Source organism: Mobula birostris, chromosome 14 (assembly GCF_030028105.1).
Source record: "Mobula birostris isolate sMobBir1 chromosome 14, sMobBir1.hap1, whole genome shotgun sequence".
Taxonomy (NCBI): Eukaryota; Metazoa; Chordata; class Chondrichthyes; order Myliobatiformes; family Myliobatidae; genus Mobula; species Mobula birostris.
In genome coordinates, this window is record NC_092383.1 from 5,825,856 (window position 1) to 5,842,935 (window position 17,080).

The 17,080-nt window shown below is 40.6% G+C and overlaps 1 protein-coding gene across 2 annotated transcripts in view; it reads right to left on the bottom strand.

Moving 5' to 3' along the window:
- kif23 (kinesin family member 23) overlaps nt 1–17,080 on the bottom strand; it is a 42,992-nt gene that overhangs the window by 13,338 nt on the left and 12,574 nt on the right. For both annotated transcript variants that reach the window (XM_072278025.1, XM_072278024.1), the window contains exons 6-13: nt 15,718–15,827; nt 14,739–14,909; nt 9,802–9,914; nt 7,870–7,991; nt 6,817–6,919; nt 5,827–5,906; nt 962–1,081; nt 454–613 (exon numbers count right to left, since the gene is read on the bottom strand). In XM_072278025.1, the coding sequence (XP_072134126.1) occupies nt 454–613; nt 962–1,081; nt 5,827–5,906; nt 6,817–6,919; nt 7,870–7,991; nt 9,802–9,914; nt 14,739–14,909; nt 15,718–15,827 (979 nt within the window). The remainder of the gene's footprint in view (nt 1–453; nt 614–961; nt 1,082–5,826; nt 5,907–6,816; nt 6,920–7,869; nt 7,992–9,801; nt 9,915–14,738; nt 14,910–15,717; nt 15,828–17,080) is intronic.

Here is a 17,080-nt window from a genome sequence, read left to right on the forward strand (position 1 = left end):
ACCCAAGATCTCTGTGATCTTCAGGCACAGAGCTCCAAAAAAGTGATGTAACAGACTTTTAACATCGTAAACCAGAGTTGTTTATTATGTCCCCCTGCTCACTGAGAAAATGGAGACACCTTCCTCTCCCTCATTAGGGAGAGAGAACCTGTGATATATCGAATGCCGGATGAAATGCTAAGTCTTTGGGGTAACCGCAAGTCTGCGTCTTTGCTATTGTTTTGCTCACGCTTGAGTGCAATGTTTGCTTTTTTTTGCCGGTGGGGGGCAGGGGGGATTGTTGCTGCTGCTTACGCGCGGGGGTGGGACTTTGGGGTTCTCACATTTAACTGTCGTTCATTCTTTGGGGCGCTTCTCCGTTTTCATGGATATTTGCGAAGAAAAAGCATTTCAGGATGCATATTGTATACATTTCTCTGACATTAAATTGAACCTTTGAACCTTTCACAGTACCTCCGTCAATGGGGCCTCCTCGCAGTTCTAATTTTCTTGTCAATTCTTCTTTGAAAGCCTGATTTCTGTATCTGCGTCCGGGAGTAAGGCCGCAGATAGGTTTATCGACAGGTCTGGCTACTTCTACTTCTTGAGTCATTTCAGCAAACCGCATGACCAACTGCATACAAAATAGTTTGAATTACGACATTCAGTGTGAACTTAAAATGTTATCAAGATTTCCATTTACCAGACATAGTAGCATAAAATACTAAATAACTAATAACCTTTTTGTCAAAGTTCAAAATAAATGCCTCAGACATTCATCAACGTGTTAAATAACAAAGCTAAGCAAGACTAAAAACCATAAGACACAGGAGCAGAATTAGACTATTTGGCCCATCAAGTCTGCTCCACCATTCTATCGTGGCTATTTTATAATCTCTCTCGATCCCATTCTCCTGTCTTCTCCCCATAAAGAACCAGAATATAGTTCCAATGTTACATCTAGCCTCAGGACAACACTTACCAGTGTTTCCTCGTAATCATCTGCTTTGGGATTGACACACACGATCATCCGAACTTTACCCTCACCATCAAAATAGTTTTTGAAGAGATGAGTCAGCTTTGAATCTCTGTATGGAACCATCTATGGAAAAGCCAAAGCAGACGATCAAAACACAATGTTCTTTTTTTTTTAAAAAATCATTAGTTTTACATCATACTTTCTATTCAATTTATGCAAAATCCTAAACATAAAGTACTCTTTCTTGCTCATCTCAAGACACCCTAAATATGTTGCAGTACTAAAAAAGAAAAACAAAAATCTGGAAATACTCAGCAGGTCAAGCCACCTCTGTCAGAACAGCAGAGTTAACATTTCAGTTCAAAGATCCTTGTTCAGATTTAGCTTGATTTTTTTTTTGCTACAGCCACTAAACTGCTCTAATTTGTACATTCTTGTTTAAATAGTCAAAGTCTAAACAGTTACTTAATGATGGATGCCACTTTGAGGCATTTGCATTTTTTTTGCAAGGGCATCTTCAAAAGGTGGTGCCTCAAAATAAATGAAAAGGTGGCATCTGTCATTAAGGACCCACAACACCCTGGACAGGCCCTCTTCTTATTGCTATAGACGTATTTCAAGAGCGTGAAAAGACACACTCAATATTTCAGGGACAGCTTCTTCCCCTTTGCCATCAGATTCCTGAATGGACAATGAACTCATGTACACCATTATTCTTTCCTTTTCTTTTGCTCTTTTTACACTACTTAGTTTTATGGAGATGATGATGGTGTTGAGACTAGCACTTGATTTGGATTTAAGTGAGGAAGAGTTGTGCAGCGTCAGCCTCACTCTCTTCCCAATTCCCATCTCGATCCAGTGGCAAGACGAGAGTCGAGGTGGCTGGAGATGGGACTAGGCGCAGTGGATGACCAGGATGTCTTCTGTATCTTGTCATGCTCTACACGTTCCACGACGCTTGCAGAGACTGCCTTCTTGACTGTTGGACCTTCCATTGGCCTCGTCCTCTCAATCCGCCGGAGTCTGTCTTCACATGCTGGGATAGACACTCCCTATCTCACCGAGGGTTTAAAACCCATCGGCTACCCTCACCTGGTTTAGCCGGCTTGTCGAAGTTGTTGCCCGGGGTGTGGCCACTGTCGCATGCAAACAGCTACGAAGAGCCAATCAAGTGCTAGTCTCGACACCATCGTCATCATCACCACCCTCAACCTTTGAAGCTCTGTGGTGATAGGTGAGCGACGAAGCAGCAGGTGTGGATACACTGGGAGCTGTAGTCACGGACCTGCACACAGGCTGCTCAGGTCTAATGGTCGTTTATCACTGATCGAAGCAGCAATGAATCTCGGCGTCTACCTGGGCGACTGAGCAGCCCTCTTTAGGAATGCACTGCTCACCTCCGTAGCATGAAGAAGGGGCTAGAAAAGGTGCCCTAAACATTGCCTGCTTCATTACACCTTGGCCAGTTTACCGTGGCTGGCAGGGATCCTAACTTGGCATTCGAACAAACACAACAAAACGCAAAGTGACACCATGCACCATTGGCACTTGGAAGGTGCGCACACTATTGGACAACCCTACAGCAAACAGACCAGAGAGAAGAACAGCCTTAGTTGCCAGACAGCTTGCAAGATACAACATTGACATAGCAGCCCTGAGTGAGACTCATCTTGCCAATGTAGGTCAGCTGACTGAAACAGGAGGCGGATACACTTTTTTCTGGAGCGGTCGCGGCAGCGATGAGCGTCGTGATGCTGGAGTTGGATTCGCCGTCAGGAGTCACCTTGTTCGGAAACTTGCTAGTCTCCCCAAGGGTGTGAACGACCGGCTCATGACACTACAGCTTCCGCTACAGAACAGAAGTCAAGCCATTCTGATCAGCGCCTATGCCCCCACAATGACCAACCTGGACGTGATGAAAGACAGGTTCTATAAAGAACTAGATGCCCTACTATCAGCAGCGAGCAGCACCGACAAGCTGATCTTGCTCGGCAACAGTGCAAAAGTAGGGTGTGACCCTGCAGCCTGGCAGGGAGTTGTTGGGAGTCAGAGTGGGCAAGTGTAACAGTAACGGCCTACTCTTACTGAAGACCTGTGCAGCACACAACCTCCTCATCAACAACACAACCTTCTGCCTGCCTACCCGTAACAAGACCTCCTGGATGCACCCCTGCTCTAAGCATTGACATCTTATCCACTATGTCATTGTCAGGAGAAAAGACAGGTAGGATGTCAGAGTGACCAAGGCCATGTGTGGTGCTGACTGCTGGGCAGATCACAGGCTCATTGTCTCCAAAATGAATCTCCGCATCAGACCCAAGAGGCGACCACAAGGAAGCAAGGATATGAAAAGAATCAATGTGGCCAGGCTGAAGAACTCCAGCATTGTTTCAGCACTGGCTGAAGATTTAGAAACCAAGCTTGCTGACCTACACCTTGCAGGCAGCGCTGTGGACAACTGGGATTGCTTCAGGGATGCTGTCCATTCATCTGCACTGAAGATGCTAGGGCTCTCTACCCACAAGCAGCATGACTGTTCGATGGGAATGATGAGGAGATACAGGGTCTACTTGTTGAAAAGCACTGCCTTCATCGTGCCCATCAGAACGACCCATCATCAGCTGCCAAGAAAAACGCCATTACCAGTGCTCACAGGACAGTCCCGAATAAACTGCGTAAAATGCAAGATGCCTGGCTGAGCACCAAGGCAGATGAAATACAGGAATACGCTGACAGAAACGACTTGAAATGATTCTATGAAGCCCTCAACACTCTCTATGAACCTCAGTCTCTTGGGAGTTCCCCCCGCCTGAGTACAGATGGTACAACTCTCATTATAGAGAAGGTTCAGATCCTGCAGAGATGGGCTGAATACTTTGAAGCCATCCTCAGCCAACGGTCATCTATTAACGATAAGGCGACAGACAGGATTCCCCAGGTCGACATCAACAGCGCCGTGGATGACGCACCGGTAGTAGCCGAAAGCTGTCAGCCAGCTATCCAGTGGCAAAGCCCCAGGGGCAGACGCCATACCTGCAGAGATCTACAAAGCCGGTGGTCCTGTACTTATAGAGAAGCCCACCAAGTTGTTCCAGTCTTTTTGGAAGCAAGGATCCATTCCTCAGGGACTTAAAGATGCATCCATTGTACACCTCTACAAGAGGAAGGGAAATCGACAAGTATGCAACAATCACCGAGGAACCTCACTGCTCTCCATTGCAGGAAAAACCCTTGCAAGAGTCCTGCTAAATCGTTTGGTCACTCATCTGGAGCCGGGCCTGCTGCCAGAGTCACAGTGTGGCTTTTGCAAAGCTCGTGGGACTATCGACATGATTTTTGCCGTGCGCCAACTTCAGGAGAAGTGTCAGGAGCAGAATCGCGAACTCTACACAACTTTTGTTGACCTCACAAAAGCCTTTGACACTGACTGCCGACAAGGCCTGTGGAGAATCATGTCAAAGTTCAGCTGCCCCGCTAGATTCATTCAGCTGGTACGCCAGTTCCATGATGGCATGATGGCCAGAGTGCTGGATGGCAGAGAATCCTCTGAGGCGTTCCCAGTCACCAATGGTGTCAAACAGGTCTGTGTGCTCACACCCACACTGTTCAGCATGACGTTTATTGCCACGCTGAATGATGCCTTCCAGGACAGTGATGCTGGAATCAGCCTCAAGTACAGAGTGGATGGGAAGCTCTTCAACCTGAGACTTCAAGCTATTACCAAAGTGAAGGAGACTGTTCTGAGAGACTTCCTCTTTGCTGGTGACTGTGCCCTGTATGCTGGTTCAGTGCCAGAGATGCAAGTCAATATGTACAAATTCTCCATGGCTTGTGACAACTTTGGACTCACCATCAACATCAAAAAGACCGAAGTCATGCACCAGCCTGCCCCCCATGCACCGTACACAGAACTGAAAATCATAATCAAAGGACAGGAACTACAGGCAGTTGACCAGTTTACTTATCCTGGCAGCACTCTCTCCCAAGCAGTGACTATTGATACAGAAGTTAACCGCAGAATAGCAAAGGCAAGTTCTGCTTTCGGTAGACTGCGCTCCACTGTATGGGAACATTGAGGAATCAGTCCAGCAAAAAAACTGGAGGTCTACAGAGTTGTGGTACTCACTACCCTCCTGTATGCCTGTGAAATGTGGACTGTGTATCGAAGGCATGCAAGACAGCTCAACCATTTCCACATGACTTGTCTTCGCAGAATATTAGGCACCAGATGGCAAGACGAAGTACCAGGCACTTAAGTTCTCTCTAGAGCAAGTCTACCATCAATCCACACACTGCTGATGAAAGCAAAGACCCAGTGGGCAGGTCATGCCGGACGAGCGCATACCCAAGCAGCTCCTTTTTGGGGAACTCTATGCTAGAAGACGCTCGTATGGAGGGCAGAAGAAACGTTACAAAGACACACTAACGGCCTCCCTGAAGTCGCTTGACATAGACACGACCACTTGGGAAACGCTGGCACAAAACCACCCTACCTGGCATGGCCTTATCCACAAGGGCTGTCAAGCTTAAGGAGCAAGGCGCATTGCTGAAGCACAACATAAGCACGAGCTGCGCATGTCCAGAGCCACCAGCGCAACAATCGCAGTGCCTACATGTCTGCCCAACATGTGCCAGGACATTCCGTGCCCGAATTGGCCTGACCAGTCACCTTCGGACACATCGCATTCCAGTCTCAAAGTGACTAATGGTGTCAAGGTCTTCATCGACGACGCCGCTGGACGAACAACAATTTTGTTTTTTTTAATATACATTCAAATTATAATTTTATTATGCATTGCAATGAACTGCTGCCATAAAGAACAAAATCCACAACAGATGCCAATGATATTGATTCTGATTCTCCTTACCTTATTTGTTCCATACATTTGGTTTTCTCTCAGCACTTCAATACAAGTTCTTAGAGTCATCAGTGACTGATTAATATTACCTGCGAGGAGGAATTGAAAATTATTTAAAGTCTGATAAATTGCATTTATGTTAGTCACTATGAACAACTTTATAATCATCATACTCTGGTAAAAACCTTAATAGTTCAACAAGAATGTGCAAGATAAACAACATTATCATGAGCTTAATACTGAGTTTGTCAGCACAATGGAATTTTGAATTAAAGTAGCTGAGGTAGAAATATCGACTATGGAATGTGTTGCACCTGCACAAGAACTATTCAACTAGATGCAATTGCTTGTCAAAATATTACATACACAGTGGGTCAATATGGACCCATGTTCAGCTGAGGGAAAGAAATGTAACATTAACATACACAAGTGGAAAAAAAAGACTAGTTTCACAGTCGGACAGCCTTAAATAGTAAAACAACCCAAATTTTAAACTTTAAAACGAAAGAATCACAATTATTGCTCATGACAAAAATTCTACTTGGAAGTGTATTTCCACATAAACCTATATACAACTTGGGGTTGCATCAAAAGAGAAACAAAATTGAACCCACATTTCATTTCAATTAGGTTAAATACGAAGTAATGCTGAAGAGGTGGACCATAGCTTTGAACAGGAACTTTGTAGCTTGAAGCTTTCCATATATCAAGCAAGAAAGTGCTGTTGTGGCCTCTACCATTTTCCTAAAAGAATGTAGTCCGTACAGCTTTTGATTTTCTACCCTGTCATTGCACAAACACTTGTGCTAACAGCAGGGACATTTGGATAAGCAGCTTTTAAAGACAGTTCGAAGTATTTCTTAACTTGCATTCTCTGGAATTGTCAATTCTTTGCACTAGACAAATTCCAACTACTAACACACCGCAAAGAGAATTAGAAAAAGGAATCAGAGATTTACTCCAACAGCGAGTAATTCTGGTTTGTGCATTCAACCTTACCTGCCTCTCGCAACCTGCTGCCTTCAGCTTTTGTCCTTGTAGTTCTCTCACTTCCTGCCAAGTCCACCAGGGACAGCTGGCTTACAGTTGTCTGATCCTTTGCCTAAGATAAAATGAATACCTGAGTGACTAAATCATCTTGGAGCTTGGATAATATAAACCTATCCTCAAACTAGTTGAGATAATTAGAGACATAGGAATAGATGGTGATTTAGACAATCAAGACTCCACTATTCTCTAGGATCATAGACGATTTCCAGACTACGCATCCACCATGTCCTCAATAGCTTTGGTTTAAATCTCAGATTAGAAACTTAAAAATAGACCTAGCAAGAATTAGTTATAGAAACTTCAATCTTGTAAGTTGACAAACTAAAAGTACACCAAAGTTGTTTCCTTTGCATTTATACTTAATTTTATCCCCACATAAATTCTGTTGGAGCAAATAGAATTCCAGATATGATTTTTGGAATAGTGATCTGCAAATTCCTTAAGAGCAAATCTCTATCACCCAAATGGCTATAACTTGAGACACCTATCCGAAAGGCAGCACTAAAGTACTACTGAAGTGATTGCTGCACAATAGCCATACCAACACCTACTTTCCAAGTGTGGGCAAAGGAAGGAAGGAGGAAACTAAAGGCAGCGTTCACGGCCAAAGAAATGACAAACCTGAAACCAAAGTGGGGAAAGTAACGGTTCAGATGTGGTCAAGTGACATTCTTTCTTGATTATATACTCAAGGTTGAACAAAATATTACCAACAATGATAATATACAAAGTTATGTTCTACGTAATACCTTACTCACATTACCCAAGCATGGGAGGATGAACCCTGGGCGCCCTCCCAAGACTATGGTCAACACGCTCCTAGAAGACAGCGGCGCAGCTAATGTAGATGAACTGAACACACTGATGAGGGAGAGGGAGAAGTGGAGAGTCCGTCATCGTGCCCGACGCCGGCCCCCTAGGCCTGAGTTGACGTAGTAGCAGTAGTTACTCACATTCAATGACTTAACTGGCAATTAAAATATCTTTAATGGCACAATATACCTGAAGGACATTGTCCCCATCAGCATCCAAGGGAGCCTGTGCTAACTTGATAATAAAAACACTGTGTGAACGGCTCGATTCTCGATTTAATGTTGTGTTAGCAATACGTCGTTTCTTCTGGCCTGTAAAAAACAGAAATAAAAGGTAGATAGGTGGTGTAAGTCTCATGTTACACCCGTCAAGTTGCTGTAATGGATGCACACAAAATTCATACAAGATATGGGAAGAAACAAAGGAGTGCTGCAGTTCTATACAACAAGGAAACCTGCCTACAGCAACATCCCTGCTTTCTCTTTCAGACATTCCAGTGAACAGAAGACAGAATCAGGTTTATCATCACTGACATATTTGTGAAATTTGTTTTGGGGCAGCGGAGGAGTGCAAGACAAAAAAATTACAAATTACAATAAAAAGATAGTGCAAAAGAGGAATAGCAAGGTAGTGTTCATGAACCATTCAAAATTTGATAGCAGAGGGAAAGAAATTGTTCCCAAAACGTTGAGTGTCTTCAGGTTGCCCCTGATGTCAGTAATGAGAAGGGGGCATGTCCCAGGTAGTGAGGGCCCTTAGTGATAGATGTGTCTTCTTCAGGCATTGCATTTTGAAGCTGTCCTTGACGGTGGGGAGGGTTGCAACCATGATTGAGCTAGCTGAGTCTACAACCTTCTGGGATCCTGTGCATTGGACCCTCCATAGCAGACAGTGATGCAAACAGTCAAAATGTTTTCCGTTGTCCAGCTGCAGAAACTTGCTAGAATCATGTCTCCTCCAACTCCAACTGAAGTAGACCCACTGGTGTGCTTTCATGATTGCATCAATATGTCGGGCCCAGGATGGATTCTCTGTGATACTGACACGCAGGGATTTGAAGCTACCCACCCTTCCCACCATCAGCCCCTCAATGAGGGCTGGTGCATGTTCTCCTGACATCCCCAGCCTCAAGTCCACAACCCCTAGTTCTTGGTTACATTTGAGTGCAAATTTATTGTTGCACCACCACTCAACCAGCTAGTCTTACTCCAATATGCCTCCTCATATGCATCTGATATTCTGCCAACAACAGTGGTGTTATCAGCGAATTTATCCACACAGTCAGGAGTGCAGAGAGAAAACAGTGGGCTAAGCATGCACCCTTGAGGTGTGTGTGTGCTGATTGTCAGCGAGGAGATGTTATTACCAATCCACACTGACTGTGGTCTCCCAAAAACCTCCCATTTGTAGAGGGAGGTACAGAGGGCCAGGTTTTGTAGTTTGATTGTTACTGGTGGGATGATGACATTGAATATTGAGTTGTAATGAATAAACAGCAGCCTGCTGTTGCTGTTGTCCAGGAGCTTCAAGGCAGGGTGGAGAGTCAGATAGATTGTGCCCGCTGTAAACCAATTGTGGCAGCAGACAAACTGCAGCAGATCAAGGTCCTTGCTCAGGCAGGAACTAATTCTAGCCATGACCAACCTTTTTAAAGCACTTCATAACAGTAGAATCATAGAGCACTACTGCACAGAAACATACTTAATCCATGCCTACCTGGATTCCTGCCTAGTCCCACCTGCCTGCAGCCAGAATACAGACTCTCCCATTCATGTACCTATCAAATCCTAAATGTTATAACTGAACTCATATCTACCACTTCTCAGTAGATGTGAATGCTACCAGGTGATGGGCAATAGCGAGGACCTTGAGTTGAATGGATTTCTGAAGGTAAAGTATACCTAATTTTTAAAAGTTTTACATCTGCAACTTAAAAAGTTTCTGAAAAGCAGTTGAAACATAAAGCAAAGGCTGAAGTACCACACTGTCTTATCCACAAATCAAAGACCTTTGCATTGGATCAATTTGGATGAACCGACACCTTACTTTAGTTGTGATCAAAGGTAGAGAAAGGAAAACAAACCTTGGAGAGAAAATGTCTACAAATCCAATACTACATACCTTTCCAAAAGACTTCAAAAGCTTCTTCTGTTGATTTCACTTCTACTTCAGTGCAACCAGACACATACATGTTATGGTTAGAATCCTCTCGAAGATTTTTAGATTGTGGAGGTCTGTAAATGAATATTGATGGTTGAACATCTTAAAGCTTCATCCCATAAACACATTGGTCAAAGTTAAAAGATTCAAATGTCTCTTACATTAATTATAAACATCCAAACTGAGTAGATATGTGCATATGGGCAGCAATGAAGGGACTATGCTGTCCAAAACTTCAGTTAAAAACACAAGCTAAAATTCAGTACTTTTCCCCAATCACCACCATGCAAATAAGGGGACCCAAATACAAAATCACATTTGCCAAATCACACCCATTTAAAAAAATGTTAAGTATTTCTTCCAGTCCCATAACATATTGAGATTTTCTAGCTAAACCAGCACTAAGAAAAATCCACTTTAATTTCAACAACTGCAATGATTTTGATATCTTTAGTGGCATTGCCATAACAACTTTTAGGTTGTGAATACCTGAGGCAAATAGCAGAATTCTGCACGTTAAATCAGTATCACTGATCTAGATTAAGACCAGGAGTTACATCAAGCAGCATTTCGCAACTGGATCCATTTGTAGTAATTATCTAACTCTGAGAAGCTTTAATCTATTTAATCTAAACACCATTTTCAAAGTAAAGGTAGCCTTTCCCAACCAGCAACTAAGTTTACTAAACTGAGATTGTTTGCCAGCAGTTGGCTGGCAAGGAGAACAGTGTTACAAGGTTAGGATAATTTAAAAGACAACAAAATTAAAACTACATTACAGATGGAGACTACTTTTCACCCTGAATACATTGAAAGAAAATGTTAGCCAGCATTTAATTACTGTGAAAGGCCTTCTGATTGACAAGCAGAGCATTTCCAATATTGTGTATTATTTCAGATTGTCAGTATTTATAGCATTTTGTTTTCAGCATATTAAAATTTGGAACTACTTTTACAAAATGTAGATGACTAATATACAAGTATTTCTAAAATGCACTTGCAAATCTAAATCAGACAATGAGAAATTCAAGATACAAACCAGAATACTAGTTTTAGAAAATGACAATGCCCAACCCTAAACATTAGCTATAATAAACTTCAAGTATTTCTTTGTCCTGGGCTCATTAAACATTATGCAACACCACAGATTGAAGTTGGGATGTACTGAGTGCAAATTGATTGCTATGTATTCCCACTTTACAGGTTTACAGGTTCCTACGCTTCATGCTAGATCATCTGAACCACTACAGGTTATGAAAAAACAAGAAAATAGAAACAGGAGTAGGGCTAGGCCACTGTAATCTGATCAAGCCTGATCTGTTACAGGCCTCAACTTCTCTGTGCCATTTCCCCAGTCCTCAGTTCTCTACCTCCTTTGAATATTTCTAATGACCTAGGCTCTACAATTGAATTCCGTAGATTCACTACCCTCCAGAAGCATTTCATGCACACCTCAGTTTCAAACAATCACTCCTTTTATCTTGCAACTATGTCCCTTCATTCCAGACTCTCCCACTGGTGGAAACCTTGATCCTGTCACACCCCCTTAGGATATTATGATTGAATGTTAACAACCTTAAGATCGCTCCTCAATATCCTGAAGTGCAAACAATACAGACCTACAAACAGCTGCTTGTTTTAGACCAACATTGTCAAACCTAGCAAATCTTCTTTGGGCTTGCACATCCTTTCTCAAGGAGAAACCAAAACTGTGCAGAGTACTTCAGAAGTGGCCTCATCAACATCCTATACAAGTCTAGCAATACTAATTCCTCTGCAATAAATGCCCAATATGCAACCTGGTAGTAGTTCAGATGCTAACTTTTTGCAATTCATCCACAAGACATCAAATCATTCATTTGCTATGGTCTGCCTTTTGATTTTATTTTATAACCTCACATTTTGCCACAATATGCTCCACAAAGGCACATCACAAATCCAACTTCTCTCATGTAAACTGATGTCAGTGGTGCCTAATAAATTTGGACATGATGAATGATTAAGCCTAAGGGACTGTATGACTACAAATGCTGCAATGTTGGTTCTCAGTCACCTATACAGCAACTACAACAGCTTACAGAAATACTAGCTGATAGAAACTGATACATATTTTCAGGGCACAATGACTTAGCAAATGGATAACCACAAAGCTCTTACAAATTTTTGTTATAGCATAAATAATGCACAAACAGAAAGGGAGAATGCTCAGAAGTTTAAACAGACAAGACAAGACTAATTGTTTACTACCGTGACATCAAACAAAAGCAAGCTAACAGCCATGAAATTGTATACTAGCATTGTGTTTTGTGCTACAGCCTAAGCACTAATGCAAGCAGTAAAGCCTCTATTGCATGCTTGAGACCTTTGTTGGTCACAATAACTAGAAAGCTTAGGGATAAATTGTCAGTAAGGACTGTTAGCCAAAGGAATAATATGAACTAGCACAAACCAGTAACCAGCTAATTTTACCCAATGACTATACAGATTATCCAGAGTGTGCACATCAAAGAGACGTACATGAACTCAACGGTCCGCACAGGAGTGGTATTACTGATCCACCTTAAAAAGAAATATGGCAACAGTTATAAAGGTCTGATGCAATACATCTTTCAGATGATGTATGGAAAAGTAAACGTGCGTTGTATTGACTGATCTACGACCATGCAGAAGTTAGATTGTGTTTTGTCACAGAATTTTCACACAATACTTTATTCTCTTATAATTTGTAGCAAGTTTTCTTTTAAAAGCAGCACAAGTGGAATATGCTCTATATTGGGAAAACTTGGCTACATGAAATGCTGAAATTAGCTCATTTCCCTTCCTTTAAAAATTCAAACCTGCATGTTGGGAAGAGGAAGCTTTGAGAAATGATTTTCATTTAGAAAAACTGAACAGTTTTTAAGTTCAGTTGGAGTATTCTGAAATATGCATACTATAATAAACAACTTTATGAAAATAAATTATTCACTTACACTATTCAGTTAAAAGCTTCAGCCAAAGACAATTATTTTTTTTCTTCTACTATCCTGGCTAGCACTTAATCCTTCACTAACATTACATTGGCACTTCAGGCCCTGCCATTGTGAAAATTGACCATTATTGCCAAGTCTGCCTTTCTTCCCACTCCCCCACCACTCTTACCCCTGGCATTTAAGTGGATAATGTAAATAACCTCTATTCTCTCTTCTTCAACTTCAATGAGAAACAAGGTGTGGAAAATAATTCACTTCCAAAGGTATTCTGGAGAAGCAAGTCATAAATACTCACAACTGAAGTCCAAGAAATAGAATCTCTCTGAACAATATTAGGGAATGGAATGGTTCATTTCTTCAAATCTTAAACATTAGGCATAAAGGTTTCAAATAGAAAAGTCACAGACTAAAGTTTAAAAAAATTATACAAGTTTCTTTGTGTTGCACTGGAGTACAGGTGATTAGCACCGCAGCCGAGAACAAGACGCCAAGAGCAGAAACCATAGGTGACTTTCCTTTTTTTTTCTCCTTCATGGTGGATTAAATTTTAACATTGTGCATCTCACCAAATGGTTTCATTGGATCAACTAAATGGACATGTTTAAGGTTGGCATCAGGCATGACGCCCAAAAAGCTAAACGGGAATTATGTCACTGACAATCAAGACACATGCACACACAATACAGAAAAAGGATACATATTCAAAAAGGTCGCTCACAAATCAAACTGAACACAAGCAAAACATAGTACATGAAGCACAATTTAAATAAGCTCTTAAAATTATAATGTTGAATTTTCTTCTATAGTCACCCCGATTTCAAACAAATCCTAACTAAGCCACAAAGAATTCCAAAACATTAATAAGATATTTAAAGATCAATCTATAAAAGGTAAAAACTTGCAAATGATATGATTAAAGGATTGTTAAAGGTTGGATTTGTTTTTCAAGAACAATTAAAAGAAAGGCAAGAAACATATTTTTCCAGTATAAAGTTTAACTGTTAAAGTAATAACATTTCAAGATGCAGAATCAGCAAGAATTCAGAAAAACATTAACTTCCACATTTTTTTAAAAACATACTTGCAGTGGTATAATAATATATTTCTTAAGTTCCTGGAACATTAATCTGCAGACAATTTCAAATTCCATAATGGCAACTGGTAAGTTAAATTCAAGAATCAATCTGAAAATAATAAGTTATTACTAATGACAATAAAAAAAAATCACACACTCGTACAAAGACTACTTTAACAGGTTTCAATAGGGACATTTAATGTCACAGAAATGTATACGATACCTACTGAAATTCTTTTTATTCAAGGACAGACCCAATGTGCTAGTCACATTTTATCAAACCAAAAGCACATCATTAGTAGAAAACAACAAATTACTAACAAGAAATTAGAAATTGAATTGTAAGTAATGTGAACAGCAAATGAGACAACAATGAAAAAACTAAAATTTATATCCTCTACAAAGATCATCTGCAGCTCTAGCCAAGTCAATGTGATTGGGCAAAATAAAAGGTGCAATTCTAGAATGCAGAGGTTGCTACTGCAGATGGACAAGAACAGCTCTGGGTTAAAATGATCTCACACTTACATTTCTGCAGTATTGTGATACATTAACATCCCTCACTTTTTTGAAGTCTGCTATATAAAGTTGCACGATGCAGGGAAACCAGATCATCCTTCATTCCTGTTGGTAGCACTTCTAAATCTAACATTAGGCCATAGTTAATAAGCTAGAAATGCTAAACCAGTTGCCCACCCCTGTAGTGCCTAGCTCCCAAAAGCACAGTTAATTTCTTTGGAGAAGCAGCTGGGTTCTATAAACATCCTTGTCATTATTAACCAGGCAAAAAAAACATTTTCTAAATGCAGACAGTCAGAAGTAATAACAATAAAAGCATTAACAAAACCTACTTTGGTTTAATTGGGTCTGGTGGTGTTTCTTCCAACAGATCATAAAGGTAGTTGTTGTAGATTTCAATATATGAAACAAACACACTATACACGCTGTCCTCATCCACTCCCTCAGCCTTGCAATGTTCAGGCACTGTAATCATATCTGCAAACTCAGGATCCATTCTCTGCCTGTTGAAATAAAAATAACATTTAGTGCAACAATGATTAAAGGCAACATAAAAAAGTTAAACAAATATGCAAATATTTAAATATTACTTCAATAATGAATAAATCTCAATCAATATGCTATAAATGTGAAGTTCAGCACCATTCCTTGTGTTCTAGATTTTCTCAAACTTAGTTTCCATATTTCCAAACAACCACATCATCCAAATGGGATGACGTTATTTTAATTTTCCACCTGATTCTTTGGCAAGGTGTCTACATGATAGCGAGTGCAGTGGTGGTGAGTCTAATAACAGTAACCTTGTATCATCCAAGACCAATGCACTCAGTAGACAGAAATCAATACTTGCTATAATAATGCAAGAAACAAAGTAAGCAGTCCAAAGGTAGAAATTACCATAGATTAATAAAGAATATACAATGAGCTGCACTTGAAAGAATTCAGCTTAAGCTGTTACAATGCTAGAAAGATTAAATTATGCGCCTTTGTTCCCTACCGTAATTTAAAAGGAAAATATGAAGTGGAAGTAAGTTTCCTCTACAACTTCCTCCCAAATCCCAATAAGTTAGTTGTCATCTAGTGTGGGAAAATGGTAGCATCTGGCGGGAGGGGGAGGGGGGTGGAGGGAGGGTTCGGGTAATGGATTAATAGAATGTTGGAAGAACGGGATTAATATAGGATTAATGTAAATGAGTGGTTGATTGTTCGATCAGACTCTGTGGACCAATAAGCCTGTTTCCATGCTGTAACTCTCCATGACATTACTCACCAAAAGAGTTAAGCAGAGACTCAAGCATGGATTTCAAGTACCTGGATATCTTTGGAGTTGCAGATGGCTGGGCATCTCTTTTCTGACGTTCCAACAGAGCATCAACTTCATTCTGCACTTCCATTGCATTCTTATCATCCGGCTTGAAAACCTACACATTAGATAGACATATCATTCAAAATTAAGTTAACCCAGCTTGTTAAATCTGTACACATTGTCAAAGTTTTTGGACAGATCATAGTTCATGAATGAACACCCAACCAGCTGTTCATCACTAAATGTGAGATTGAATAGCAGACGATTTAACCAGAAGTTTCCTTACTCAGCACCCTGAGAGCCAGGACCCCTGCCTTTGATGGTACTCAATAATGTTACACACAAGATGCTGAGGCCATGATTAAAGAAGTTTGCTGATGATCACCCATCTGGTTGACAATATGAAAATAAGCAGGACAATACTGATAATAAGTAAGACAATTTGTAGACTGTAGAATCTATCAACAGACTGAGGATGCATACAATCTGGAATTCAAATCTGATAAATACAAGGTAAAACATTAAGATTAAATAAGGCAATGCACAATAAATGATAGGATAGCAATTCAGATAGAGAACAAAAGCTGCACCACAGATTTCTGAAGATAACTATTCAGATGACATCCTAACTTCTTTGCTTTAGCGGTGCAACGTACTATAGAAAGAGATTACAGAGATCATGCTAGACTTGTGTTAAAACAAATGTTAGACCAAAAGGTATAACTGCACACAATTCTGATCAGTTTACAGAAAGGGTGCATTGGCACTGAGAAAGGATGCAAATGACAATTACAATGATGTCAGGATCATCATATTTTAGCCAAATCTTTCCTTGCCTCTGGCATAAATACCAAGAATCAGTTTGAAATATAAAATCGAGGGAACCAGATAAAGTAAATAGAAAGATCCTACAGCACTGTCCACTTCTAAATCCACAAATTGTATCCCTACCAGACAGTCTATGACACAATTATATTGCAACATACGGCTCAGGGCAGAAGAAAACATAAAACGAATCTCAAAAATGTTAGATCATTTACAGGGGGAAAAACTATAGAGACACAGTGGGGGGAGGGAAATCCATGCATTCTTTTGCATTTTAAAACCACCAAAAGACAGAAATGATCTAATGACACCATTGTAATATTTATCACTCAGGTCAAAGCATTTTTGTAAACAAAGGAAACTTCACAGCAGTGAATTAAAACAAAGCCTTTTCATAAGATAAGAATTAACTTAATAAAATGTTAAATTTGTATACGTGCAAGGCCATTCAGTCCACATCTCATCTGATATACCTGCTCTACATGGCACATTCCTTTTCTCAGCATCTAATGTCTATTAACTGCAATAATGGATTCAAATTAT